The sequence below is a fragment of the Adiantum capillus-veneris genome, chromosome 3 (assembly GCF_014529385.1).
Source record: "Adiantum capillus-veneris isolate H3 chromosome 3, ASM1452938v2, whole genome shotgun sequence".
In the NCBI taxonomy this organism is placed as follows: Eukaryota; Viridiplantae; Streptophyta; class Polypodiopsida; order Polypodiales; family Pteridaceae; genus Adiantum; species Adiantum capillus-veneris.
This window is the reverse complement of record NC_140933.1, coordinates 94,086,211-94,100,052: the sequence shown is the minus strand read 5'-3', so window position 1 is coordinate 94,100,052 and position 13,842 is coordinate 94,086,211. Positions and strand designations below refer to the sequence as shown.

The following is a 13,842-nucleotide window of genomic DNA, read 5'->3' as shown; positions in this document are numbered from 1 at the left end:
TCAATGAAAACCATGCTACACAGACACATTCCAGGCGTCCCCGGGTGCAGGACACGACACAGATGCAATGCAGACATAGACTCCTCGCGGGAAAACATCTGTCATCCCGCGACCGTTCTTGCTTTTCGTAAAAAGCGTCATTGAACCCATCTTTATTCTTGTGCTTGCGTTCTTACGCGTATTTTCTTACTCAGTTCGGATTTCCTCCTTAGCCTACGGGATGCCCCCTTACTGATGCACCCGTCACCCATCATGTCACGAGGACGTGGCAGTTATTAACCATGTCACAAAGATGTGGCAACTGCTAACCTTGGTTGTTGGTTTCTTTCCAATGGGGTTTATTTTATTTGTTTTGAGACCCTCTTTTTGAAGTAGCAAACGGTCGGACATTGTATGGCCAATGTTAACGGTAGATTCACCCGCAGACGGGAAGTGGTCGGCACTGGAATTCGTATGGTAAGAGGATGTCTAGGCTCAGAGCAAGATCATATAGGTTCCCCCGTCGCACTTAGCAAGTTGGTGGATACTAGGAAGTGAACTCAATTAAGGCGTAAAGTCAAGGTGGGACTACCAACAAAAAGTATCCGACAGTTTTGGATACTTTCGGATGCGGTCCCAATGAGGATAGATGGTCAGAAGACCAGCGGGAGCCCAACGGAAGCATCTCTTAAAATTTAGGGAACTGCTATTTTGGGCCGGGAAATGTGTTCGCGTCATTACCTCCGGTATGACTAGGGGAACATTTTATAACTCTGCCGCGAAGTCAACTGGGCAACCGGTCAGGATATTTTTAAGTAGCAAACCCGAAACGGGAAAATGCTTGAAAATGCGCCAAGTGTCACATTTTCGTGAACTTTCCTCTTGCAGAAAAATGGGCGCTGATTTTTAAGCTGGGAGAGGCCTCATTTGCAACCTGTCACAGGTTAAGAGCTATGGAGTGCTTTCTTTCCCTCTCATGTACAGTGTGGTGCTACGAGTGATACCCTGCACACTACACACTGCTCTCTCTCTCCCCTACGTGCAGTTATGTGATGCCCCACAAGAGGGCTACTCATTTGATTGATGTACAGTTGTGTGGGTTCATGCTTTTGTGCTGAGGCAAGAGCCTCCTTGAGCAGGAACAGGGGTAGCTAACTGCTGCTCCAAAGCAGGCATTGGTGAGGGTCATAACCTCACCGTACAGGTGCAAAATCAGCGCTGTGTATGCGCTGTAAATTCACTGTTTTTCAGCCATACGGACGCCAAGACCATTGGGAATCATGCCCCACTGGCAGAGGACAGTTAGGGGACTGTTTGGGGCTGAAAACAGGGCAAAAACCAGTAAATACAGCGTGCTGAATTTACTGTTTTTGGACAGGAATCAGAGGGTATACGACAGTGCAAGCGAGTTCCAGCAGGGGAATTGGTTTCGCGCAAGTTTTGGGGCTGTTATGCTGCCGAAATTTGGCCAAATCAAATGGTATCTAGGTGGATACACATGAAGGATTCCCAGGACCTTACCTTGTAATTTACCCTCCTAAAGAATAAAGAAATACCGAAAGGGGCACCAATTTTGGGGCCTACAGGTTGTCGGCGTCTGCTCGGAGCATTCTAACTCCGAGCCGTGTGTGTATTCAAGTGTTAACTCCCGTCGCAGGTTTTCTTTGCAAAGTACTGTGTGTGTGTGTATAAAGTAAAGAATTTCGAGTGAAAGCCAACGCCTACCGCCCTACGGGCCGGTTTCATGGTTCCGTTGCCGGGACATCAATCACTTTTTCCTCAAAGAGTGAGCCTGGATTGTTCAGGGTAAAGACACACAGTGCAAGAACGCGGGGATTACACTATGGCCGACAAGGGGAAGGGAATTATGGAAGAGGGTTCCTCTCCAAAGGACAGGCAGGAGATTCCTATGGTTTTTGAGATTGGCGAGAGCTCACGGCCACGTCAGTCTGCACCTCCTGTCAACGTGAATGTCCCTCCAGTAGTACAGGGCTTTATGACAGGGCAACTTGAGGATGATGCGTTTAAGACTCAGTTAGTTGCCACGGTGAATGTCTTTTCGCAGCTGGTGCAGAATCCGAGGTTTATGGAATTCTTGCAAGCGCCACCAGTGCAACAGCAAAATAGGCAACCTACGCCGCGTACGGAGCTTGTTGAAGCTCAAGCCCAGGTACTTCATGAGGCGCAGGAGGAAAGGGAACACTCGCATGTTGCGGAGTCGGGGGCTCCAAAGCAGGTTCCTCCCGTGCTTGAACAGGTGGCTAGAACGCCTATTCCACAGGTTATGCCAGTTCAGCCCGCCACCTTTCAGAGCCAGCATGCTGTCTTGAATGGACAGGGAGCTGGATACCAGGCTATGCACTCAGTTTTTCCACCACCCACGGTACATCCTGGGTATTTCGGGGGTGGATCAGTGTTCCAAAGTATGGCTGGTTATGCGTCTGGAAGTCAGCCGTACATGCCAGGAACAGTGTTCGGGGGTATGCAAGGCATCATGCCAAACCCCATGTATGGTACTATCGGCATGCAGCAAGGTTTCCATGGCAACCAGGGCCAGTTTGGGGTGCCACAGGGTCATTTTGGCATGGCTGGTTTTTCTGGACAGCAGCCAGATATCGCACCTCTGACGCAAAATGTGAATGGCCAAGGCGTGCCGATCATGCCTAGTACAGTGCCCATGTTGCAGACCATCCCGTATGACAACTTGGGGGCACTAGAGAAGCCGAAGGCTTACAAAAAAGGTGGTGCAGCAGTAAAGTTCAGTACCTTCAGTGGTTTCGAGGATAAGACAAAGGCACTCACTTTCCTCCAGCAGTTTGATACAGCTTATGCGGGAGGGAATTTTACAGAGGCCTCGAAGGTCAGGAAAGCTGCCACTTTCTTAAAGGACAATGCGCTTACATGGTGGACGACATTGTTAATGCAAGGACAGGCACCCGCCACTTGGGTTTACTTCAAGCAAATGTTTGCATCTGCTTGGCTATCAAATGAATTTGAAGCCGATGTCCTGACAGATTGGCACCAGCTTACGGCAGCTTCGTGCAAGAGCTTGCTGGAGTACAATAGGAGGTTTTGTAAAGCATTACTCTCAGTGACCTCCTACAGATTTGTGCCATTGACAGAGCAGATAGAGAAGTATTGTTGTGGGCTGCCTAAAGGGCTTCGCGATTACTGTACAAAGAACAGAGTGGCTACCCTTACTCAGCTTATGGAAGTTGCGAACACTGGTCTTGCCCTGTTGAAAGGAGAGGACAGTGGATTTCCGAGCAGTGATAAAGGAGGGCAGCAAAAGAAAAATTCAGCGAAGAAACCCTTTGTGAAAACGGCTCCTGATGCGTCACAGGGGTCAGAACAGGCCACCAAAGACAAGGATTCAGCTGGGACTTCTGGAGCGCAGGCAAAGAAACAGAAAAGGAAGCCTTTTGTGCGCAAGTCGCTCGAGGAAAAGAAGGTCCTAATGGCTGAAAACAAATGCTTTATATGCGAGCAGCCTGGTCATATTTCTATCAGAGTAACAGGGAACGGGCGGAACGGACCCCTCCCGTTCCCGGAACACGTTCCCGGCCAACTTGGGTCCCCGAAACGGAAACAGCAACGGAACGGCGTTCCGTTCCTGGGTGTAACCAGAACGGCTGGGCGGAACGGGCAGGGAACGGACGAATCGGAACGGGAACGCGTGAGCGGAACGGAACGGGAACGGCAGATTTCAAATTTGAAAAAAATGACCGTTTTTTTAAAAAAACAGGGAGCGTTTAGGGACTGTTTTTGAACGTTTGAGGGAGGGGTAGACTCTAACTCCTATATAATGCCTCAAGGGCAAGGTTGAGAGCTCATAGCCTCATCCTTCCCTCAAGGCTCAAGCTCTCTACGTCGGCTCTAGCCTCTTCCAAGTTCCTCAAGCCTCAAGGCTCAACCTTCAAGGCTTCAAGCTCTCTCTCCTTCTCCCTTGGGCCTCAAGGCTTTAAGCCTCAAGGCTCAAGTGAAAGCTCACTCTCCCTCTCTCCATCTCTCCCTTTTCCTCTCTCTCTCACGGCTCGCCATCTCTCCATAATACATATCTCCCTAATCTCTCTCTCCCTATCACTCCATCTCTCCCTCTCCCTCTCCCTATCTCTCCCGAGTCCCTCTCCCTTTCTCTCTCAAGCTCCCTCCCTCTCTCGAGTCTCACATGGCGCAAGCTTCCGCATCAAGTGAACGTGTGCCCTTGGGTGCGAAGAAGAAGGAGGAGGAAGTATCATGGTGGGACGAAGTGCATTCCCGAGTGTTGGGAAAGTCCGGTGGTGCCCGTGCATGGAAGTGCAAACTATGCGGCTTCGAGAGGCAATCCAGCACAACCAAAGTCCGCGCTCACCTCCTTAAGCTAGAGGGACAACAAGTGGCAATATGCAAGGAGGTCAACGAGCATTTGTTGAAGGTCTTTCAAGCCAAGAATGCCGCCATCAAAGCCAACAAGGAAGAGAAGAATGCGGCCAAGCCAAAGCGCCCCGCAATCGACCCCAACAATTTGCTCTTTCCCTCTTCTACACCTTCTTCATCCATCGGTGGTAATAGTAATGCGGCGACGGCGGAGACGGGGGCGACATCATTTCGATCGCCATTCTCAACCCCTAATACTACGCCGGTCTCCACTCCCAAGCCGCACCAACGCACTCTACATGCCACTTGGGATCCGAAAAGGAAGGAGGATGTGGATGCAAGTGTTGCACGCTTCTTCTATCATGACCACATTCCCTTCATAAAGGCTCGGTAAGACATTCCTCCATTTTTGGATTTAGATATATTGACCAGTTTATTAATTTAACTTTGAATCCTAATACCTATGTGTTACCTCTTATGTGTAGGTCGGAGTACTTCAAGACTATGTGCACAAGGATAGGAGAGTATGGGGCACGATATGTGCCACCCTCTTCCGAGGCCCTCCGCACTACTCGTACTCGATAGAGAGAAGGCCGTTGTGGAGACGGCAACCCTTAACATGAAGAGGCAATGGACCAAGTATGGAGTGACCCTCATTGCGGATGGATGGAGCGACACCAGGAGGAGATCCATTCATGGCATTGTTGCCTATTCCAAAGGGGAAATGTATTTTGCCCACTCCCATGATGCTACAGAAACAGGAAAATCAGCCGATGTCCTTGCAGGAGAGTGGGCCTCCGCCATAGAGACCATTGGGTCCGAACTTGTGATAGGGCTAGTCACTGATGGGGAGGCATCGAACAGGGCAGCCGGGGCTATTTTAGAAGGCACATACCCCCACATCACGGTGTCCTTTTGTATGGCGCATTGCCTTAACAACCTCCTGAAGGATTTCGGCAAACTACCTTGGATAGAGCCTCTCTTTGCCTCTACAGCCAAAGTGGTTTCTTTTGTCAACAACCACAACGTCCTTCGAGCAGAGTTCTTGAAGCGGTCGGGGGGGAAAGTTCTTCTCAAGTATTGTGAGACCCGCTTTGCCTACAACTTTCTTATGGTAGGCCGATTTGTGGAGTGTCAGAGTGCAGTGCGGCAGCTCTTCATCAGTACAGAGTTTGCTGAGACTTCCCATGCACGTACAGCAGCAGGGATCATTTGTACAGAGAAGGTAGAGGATCCAGAGTTCTGGGAGTCTCTCAAGACTCTTGACAAAATGGTAAAACCAGTGATTCACTTGCTTAGAGTGATAGATCGTATGCAACCTTGTGTTGGCAAGGTTTATGAAGCAATGGATCGCATGGTCGAGGCGCTTGGAGATCTTGAGAAGGACCCAGATAGGCTTGAAGAAATCAAAGACCTATGCAGCAGCAGGTGGAACTCCTATAGTTCACCTCTTCATGGTGCAGCTTTTGTGTTGGATCCAGAGTTCCAAGGTGCAGGACAGGAGCATGATTCAGAGGTAAATACACATTGGAACACTATTTTGAAGAGGCTTCACCCTGATAGAGACATGCAGCGCAAAATCAAGGATCAGCTTGCATTTTACAGGGATATGCGAGGATCATTTGGGACTGCCGATGCCCAAATTGATCGCACCAAGATTTCCTCGGTCTTGTGGTGGCAAGAAAATGGTTCAGATGGTCCCGATCTTCAGCGACTTGCTATCCGCATTCTCAGCCAAGCGGTTAGCTCCTCTTGCTTGGAGCAATTGTGGAGTGTTTACAGCCACATTGCATCTAGAAAGAGGAACCGACTTGGAGTGGAGAAAGCAAATGACCTTGTTTTTGTCAGTGCAAACTTACGAATGCTTTGCAAGTCAGCATCTAAAGTGACAGACCCTTTTCTACAGTGGGAGATGGAGGCAGAGGCAGAGGTGCTTGGAGAGGCGGCAGCATCTACACATGAGGATGAGCCTATGCAGGAGGATTGGGATGATATTCATGAGATCTAGGACACCACTACAGATTGGGAGGCAGGAGGCTCTTCTCAAGCATGACTCATGAGTCATGACTGATTGCTCCTTATATCTTTTTGTAGCGCCTTGGCTGGCCTTGTAAGCCATCGTCATGATCTATCTAGTATCAATGTTTTGCTCCAAGCTTTTGTGTGGAGATTGGACTCTTTTAATTTTAAGTTAAGTTAATGTCCTTTCTATGAAGAATCAAGATGCTTCTGTGTCATGTGAATGGTGGATTCGTGTCATGAGTCATGACCGCACCTTAAGACTTAAGCATCATTGCAAAGCATGCCTAAATAGGATTCTACTTGGAGTAATGAGTGTGTGTGGCTCTCTACTAACATATAGGTTGAATCCACCCTAATTTAAGCATAATTCGAGTTTACCGTTCCGGCCCCCGTTCCCATTCTGCTTTTTCGGGGGGGCCCCGTTCCGGAAACGTTCCGGAGGCCCCCGTTCCCGTTCCCCGTTCCCGTTCCGGGTAACTTTGATTTCTATAAATTGTCCACAAAGGAAAAGGCCAACTGACTCAAAGGATAAAGAAGACCAGAAAGGCAAGAAGCCTAAACCCACGGCAGGTTTAGTGCCAGACATGGTGGGTGACAGGCCCAGCACAAATGCCAGTGAGTTATGCAGGGCATGGGGTAAAGTTAGAGATCAGACGGCACTCATCTTCTTTGATCCAGGTGCCAAAGCCAACTTTCTCTCACCAGAGGTAGCTATGAAGCTCGGCATCAGAGCTGAAGAGATGGGGTACACAGCAGAGGCAGGGTTGGCATGTCCTGGCCACTCAGAGTGTGTTACTCCCATCATTGGAAAACTGCGTCTGCATATTCAGTCGTATGTGGACACTGAAGAGTTTTACATCATGCCGCTGGAAGGTTGTGACGCCTTGTTGGGGATCCCGTGGATGTTCCGAGTGCATGGAGTCTTGGATGCCTACAACAAAAAGATCACTGTACAGCATAGGGGCAAAACTCACATCTTGGATGTAAAGCTTAAAGGAGAGTCAGTCCCTATTGTATCTGCTTCTGCTATCACTTCCGTAATAAAGAATCGTCTTTCTGTGTACTTGATTTTTGCACGTGATGTCTCAGATAGTGATCAGTCAAATTGATCTGTGTTAGATAAAGAAAGGTCAGCATTTTTGCAAAAGTTTAGTGACTGTTTTTCTGATTCATTACCGTCGCAATTGCCGCCAGAGAGACCTGAGGACCATCGGATAGATTTGGTGCCAGGGTGTAGCCCACCAAATAGACCTCCCTACAGGGTTAGTGCGGCGCAGCAGAAAGAGATTATGGGCCAGGTTGAGGAGTTATTAGAGAAGGGGCTGATTCAGCCTAGTTCTTCACCCTTTTGCTCCCCAGTGCTCCTAGTGCAGAAGAAGGATGGCTCATGGCGCATGTGTATTGATTGCCGTGCGTTGAATAAGAATACCATCAAGAATAGGTTTCCTATTCCTCGCATTGATGATATTCTCGATCGTTTAGAGGGTGCTGCAATTTTCAACAGGATAGACCTTAAGAGTGGGTACCATCAAATTCGTATAAGCCCAGAGGATGTGCACAAGACTGCGTTTAGAATGACATTTGGTCTTTATGAGTTTCTAGTGATGCCGTTTGGGCTAACAAATGCTCCTACCACGTTCAACAGAATGATGGACCGGATTTTCCGCTCGCATCAACAGTTTGTTGGAACATTCTTCGATGACATGATTGTGTATTCGAAGAATGAAGAGGAGCATAGGCGTCACTTGACCATTGTGTTCGAAGAGCTGCGCAGTCACAGGTTACTTGTCAATCCTAAGAAAAGTGAATTCTTCCTCGAAGAGATCCACTTTCTGGGCCACATAGTCTCAAAGGATGGTGTTAGAATGGATCCCGCAAAGGTCGAAGCTATCAAGACATGGCCAGACTTGAAGACTGTGCACGATGTCAGAAGCTTCTTGGGATTGTGTTCCTACTATAGAAGGTTTATCAGAAATTTTGCAGAGATAGCATCGCCTCTTCACGCATTGCAAAAGAAAGAGGTCACTTTCAGATGGACCCAAAAAGAGATTTCAGCTTTTAGTCTCTTAAAGGAAAAGTTGACTTCAGATCCAGTTATTGTTTTGCCAGATCTCAGGAAGTCATTTGTGGTCCAGTGTGACGCGTGTGGCAGTAGCATCGGAGCAGTGCTAATGCAAGATGGACGGGTAGTAGCTTATGAAAGCCGAATTTTGCAAGGGCCAGAGAGGACTATGCAAGTCTATGAGAAAGAGCTCTTGGCCGTGATTCATGCGCTTTCTAGCTAGAAGCACTACCTCTTAGGTGCTGATTTTGTTGTCCAAACAGATCATCAGACCTTGCGATACTTCTTGACACAGTCAAAGTTATCCGAAAAGCATATGCGATGGGCAAACATTCTTTCCATGTTCCACTTCCAGATTATGCATGTGGAAGGCAAGAAGAATGTTGTGGCTGATGCGTTATCAAGAAAGCCACAAATTTCAGCTGTGTCAATTCCTTATCATCATGAGTTAGATGACATGAAGGAACAGTATACTGCTGATGAAGATTTTGCAAGGATCTTTGAACAGTTACAAGAGGGGCAACATCACGAGCACTACCTCCTCAGAGATGGTTTTATGATGATGCATGGCAGACTTTGTGTCACTAGGCCACTGCGACATAAGGTCATGGAAGAGAGTCATGTCCCACCGTATGCAGGGCATCGTGGCATTGATGCAACAGTTAAAGCGGTAGAGACGTTCTTCTATTGGCCTACCTTGAGGAGAGATGTGGATGCCTTTGTGCGAGCATGCATAGTTTGCCAAAAGGTCAAGTTTGACAGGCAAAAGGCACCAGGGTTGTTACAACCACTCCCGATTCCGGATAAGCCATGGGAAAGCATTGCTATGGACTTTATCTTTGATCTTCCAAGGACGCCAACAGGGAATGATGCTATATGGACCATTATCTGCAGGTTCAGCAAGCAGGCCCATTTTATCCCTGTCAGGAAGAAGATAAAATCTGATCAGATGGCACGCTTGTTCATGTACAATGTGTTTAAGTACCATGGTATGCCACAATCGATTATCAGTGATCGTGATCCTCGCATGACCAGTTTGTTCTGGAGAGGATTGTTTGAGAACATGGGTACTACGCTCAAGTTCTCGTCTTCGTTTCATCCACAAACTGATGGACAGTCAGAAGAGGCTAATTCTACTGTCTTAGATCTGCTGAAATGCTGTGTCAGATAATAAGGGCAAGTGGGAACAGTATATGCTTGAGTATGCGTACAATAATACGGTGCATTCGTCTACTGGCAAAGCACCTTTTGAGATTGTTGAAGGCGGCAAAAAGGTTCCTCCCATTTTGCATACGAAGGACAAGATCTTTGAGGCAGATCGATTTGTTGAGAACATGGATGAGATGTATAAGAAGATTAAAGTTGCCTTGGAGAAGACTCAGGCAAAACAGAAAAAGGCTGCTGATCGTCACCGTCGTGAATTGCTACTATCACCTGGTGATTGGGTTCTCTTAAGGTTCGAAAAGGCAAGGTTAAAGAAGATGAAGGGCAAGGAACAGCTGTTTCCTAAGCTCAGCATGCGTTACTATGGGCCTTTTCAAGTGCTTGACTAGATCAGCGATGTGGCTTACAGGCTGAAATTGCCTGATGCGTGGAAGATTCATAATGCGTTTCACGTGAGTCTTCTAAGACCCTTCGTGGGTGATGTGCCAGAAGATATGCCAATTGAGGATCAGCCAGAAGTTGAGGAACTTGATGAGATCCTGGTACCTGAGCAAGTTTTGGCACATAAGGACAGAAAAGTTAAAGGACAAGTTGCAAGACGCTATTTGGTGAAGTTCAAGAACTATCCACCTATGGATGCAAAGTGGATGGAAGAGCATGAACTGTCAGAGTCACCAAATGTATTGCAGCTTTACCTTGAAGCCTTTGGGTTACAGCCTACTTATGCCCCAACCCAACGTGTGCAAAGGAGGGGTAATGATAGAGCTAGTTGGTGGATACTAGGAAGTGAACTCAATTAAGGCATAAAGTCAAGGTGGGACTACCAACAAAAAGTATCCGACAATTGGGCCACATTGCACTTTTGGATGAGGTCCCAATGAGGATAGATGGTCAGAAGACCAGTGGGAGCCCAACGGAAGCATCTCCTAAAATTTAGGGAACTGCTATTTTGGGCCGGGAAATGTGTTCGCGGCATTACCTCCGGTATGACTAGGGGAACATTTTATAACTCTGCCGCGAAGTCAACTGGGCAACTGGTCAGGATATTTTTAAGCGGCAAACCCGAAACGGGAAAATGCTTGAAAATGCGCCAAGTGTCACATTTTCGTGAACTTTCCTATTGCAGAAAAATGGGCGCTGATTTTTAAGCTGGGAGAGGCCTCATTTGCAACCTGTCACAGGTTAAGAGCTATGGAGTGCTTTCTTTCCCTCTCATGTACAGTGTGGTGCTACGAGTGATGCCCTGCACACTACACACTGCTCTCTCTCTCCCCTACGTGCAGTTATGTGATGCCCCACAAGAGGGCTACTCATTTGACTGATGTACAGTTGTGTGGGTTCATGCTTTTGTGCTGAGGCAAGAGCCTCCTTGAGCAAAACAGGGGTAGCTAACTGCTGCTCCAAAGCAGGCACTGGTGAGGGTCATAACCTCACCGTACAGGTGCAAAATCAGCGCTGTGTATGCGCTGTAAATTCACTGTTTTTCAGCCATACGGACGCCAGGACCATTGGGAATCGTGCCCCACTGGCAGAGGACAGTTAGGGGACTGTTTGGGGCTGAAAACAGGGCAAAAACCAGTAAATACAGCGTGCTGAATTTACTGTTTTTGGACAGGAATCAGAGGGTATACGACAGTGCAAGCGAGTTCCAGCAGGGGAATTGGTTTCGCGCAAGTTTTGGGGCTGTTATGCTGCCGAAATTTGGCCAAATCAAATGGTATCTAGGTGGATACACGTGAAGGATTCCCAGGACCTTACCTTGTAATTTACCCTCCTAAAGAATAAAGAAATACCGAAAGGGGTGCCAATTTTGGGGCCTACAGGTTGTCGGCGTCTGCTCGGAGCATTCTAACTCCGAGCCGTGTGTGTATTCAAGTGTTAACTCCCGTTGCAGGTTTTCTTTGCAAAGTACTGTGTGTGTGTGTATAAAGTAAAGAATTTCGGGTGAAAGCCAACGCCTACCGCCCTACGGGCCGGTTTCACATCATGTGACGCATCAGAGGCACTCGTAACCAGGCCCTTTCCACCGAACTTACGGAAACTCCTTCGCGATGTTTATCGTCACCCATCAAATGACACATCAGAGTTGTCCGTTCCTGATGGCAGTTCCTGTAGCTACAATCTTTTTAACAGTTCTTAGTGCACATAATAAAATATCCTAAAAAAGAGATTTAATCATTAAAAATAAGAAAATAGTCCAATTAGCAACATCCCTCTGGCTTCTAAACAGTTGACCTCAACTGTAGTGCTTGGACATATACCTCCAGTATCTCGGGATAAGCTGCTAATTCCTCCAGCGTCATCCACTGAGCATCTAGATTCGAATAGTTCTTAAACTTAACCAAATACTTCCATGTTATCTTTCCGGATTTGAGAGACCGCTCTTGATGACTTACTATCTGCTCCAGTTGGAGTATTTCTTCTGTTTCCTCAACCTCAGGAGGTTCCTCAGCGCTAGGCTGGCTCGGAGGCGGTCCTACATACGGCCGGAGTAAACTGACATGGAAAGCATTATGGATCTTCCAATTAGGCGGTAGCTCTGATCGGAAAACGACATCATTCACTCGCTCAGTGATCTTAAACGGCCCATAATAACAGGTAGAAAGTTTTGCCACTTTCCCCTTATGAGACACTTGTTTCTTAAGTCTTGCCTTCTCAAACTTGAGTAAGACTAACTAGCTTTCTTATGCTTTTCCTGAGAGCGTAGAATAGTTCTCCTAACTTGCCCGTAGGCGGTGTCCAAATCCCGGACAAATTCATCTGCTGCAAAGATCTTATCCTTAGTTAAAAGGATGGGTGGAAGCAAAAGCTTACCATAAAGAATCTCAAAAGGTGCTTTCCCCGTCGATGAGTGTATAGTATTGTTATACGCATACTCGACAAGAGGCAAATATTTCTCTCACTCAGATTGCCGGTCTGACACATAAGCTTTTAACATATCCAATACTGTGGAATTGGCTATCTCACTTTGCCCGTCCGTTTGAGGATGGTAGGCAGATGAAAAATTCAGCTTTGTACCAAGATTATCCATCAAGGCACGCCAAAAATTTCCTGTCATGCAAGGATCTCGATCACTCACAATTGACTTAGGCATTCCATGATGCTTGAAGACCTGTGCCAGGAAGACCCTAGCCATATGATCTGCTTTGATCGTTTTCTTGACTGGTATAAAGTGTGCTTGCTTGCTAAACCTGTCCACAATGGTCCAGATCGCGTCATTTCCAGTCTGAGTTCTAGGGAGGTCCATGATGAAGTCCATGGCAATACTTTCCCAAGGTTCATTAGGCACAGGCAAAGGTTGTAGCAACCCAGGTGTCTTATGCCGATCGTACTTCACTTTTTGGCAAACCAAACATTCCCTGACATACTTATCAATGTCTGCTTTAAGGCTAGGCCAAAAGAAATATCTTTCCATTGCTAAGATTGTAGGGAGAATACCCCGATGACCCGCATAAGGCGAAGCGTGTGCTTCATCCATGATCTTCTTTCTTAATGGTTCCGCCACACATATGGCCTGATGGTGGTAGAGATAACCGTCCCGAATGGAATAGGGAAACTCATTCTCTCCACGATGTAGCTTTCCCCAAATGGTGGAGAAGTCTGTATCATTCGGATACAAATCCGGTAGTGCTTCTAATTCTTGGTGATACACCGAAGTGATAGCGTTCACCCTTGGCCGCCTAGACAATGCGTCTGCGACTACATTCTTACTCCCAGCCGTGTGAAGGATCTGGAAGTGAAACATAGACAAAAAGTTTGCCCACCTCATCTGCTTCTCAGATAGTTTCCTTTGCGTAAGAAAATACCGCAAACTCTGGTGATCAGTCTTGATCACAAAATCCGCTCCTAGAAGATAGTGCTTCCAACTAGATAAGGCGTGAATCACAGCCGTGAGTTCCTTTTCGTAGATTGATGCATGCAACTCTGCATCCTTAAGCCGTCTGCTTTCATAAGCCACTGCATGGCCTTCTTGGTTTAACACTGCTCCGATGCAATCACCTGAAGCATCGCAATGAACCTCAAATGGTTTCCTTAAGTCAGGCACTATCAAAATAGGTCCATGGCTTAGCAAGTACTTGAGCCGATCAAAAGCTCCTTGTTGTCTCGATCCCCATCTGAAAGGAATCTTCTTCTTTGTCAAGTCATGAAGTGGTCCTGCTACATGAGCAAATCCTCGGACAAACCTTCGATAATACGAACATAATCCCAGGAAACTACGTACATCATGTACCGTAGTGGGAATAGGCCAATCCTCTACC

The 13,842-nt window shown here is 47.3% G+C and overlaps 2 protein-coding genes across 3 annotated transcripts in view; one reads left to right on the top strand and one right to left on the bottom strand.

Annotated features, from left to right (window-relative positions):
- The window catches only part of LOC147461325 (uncharacterized), a 101,418-nt gene that overhangs the window by 75,057 nt on the left and 12,519 nt on the right, over positions 1–13,842 (bottom strand). The window lies entirely within an intron of this gene.
- On the top strand, positions 4,515–7,230 carry LOC147461326 (uncharacterized). The gene has a single exon (XM_086500682.1). The coding sequence runs from the start codon at positions 4,862–4,864 to the stop codon at positions 6,341–6,343; it is 1,482 nt and encodes a 493-aa protein (XP_086356808.1). The 5' UTR covers positions 4,515–4,861; the 3' UTR covers positions 6,344–7,230.

Excerpts from the sequence above, each read along its gene's own strand:
- LOC147461326 (XM_086500682.1), top strand. The coding sequence starts at position 4,862 with ATGGGGCACGATATGTGCCACCCTCTTCCGAGGCCCTCCGCACTACTC.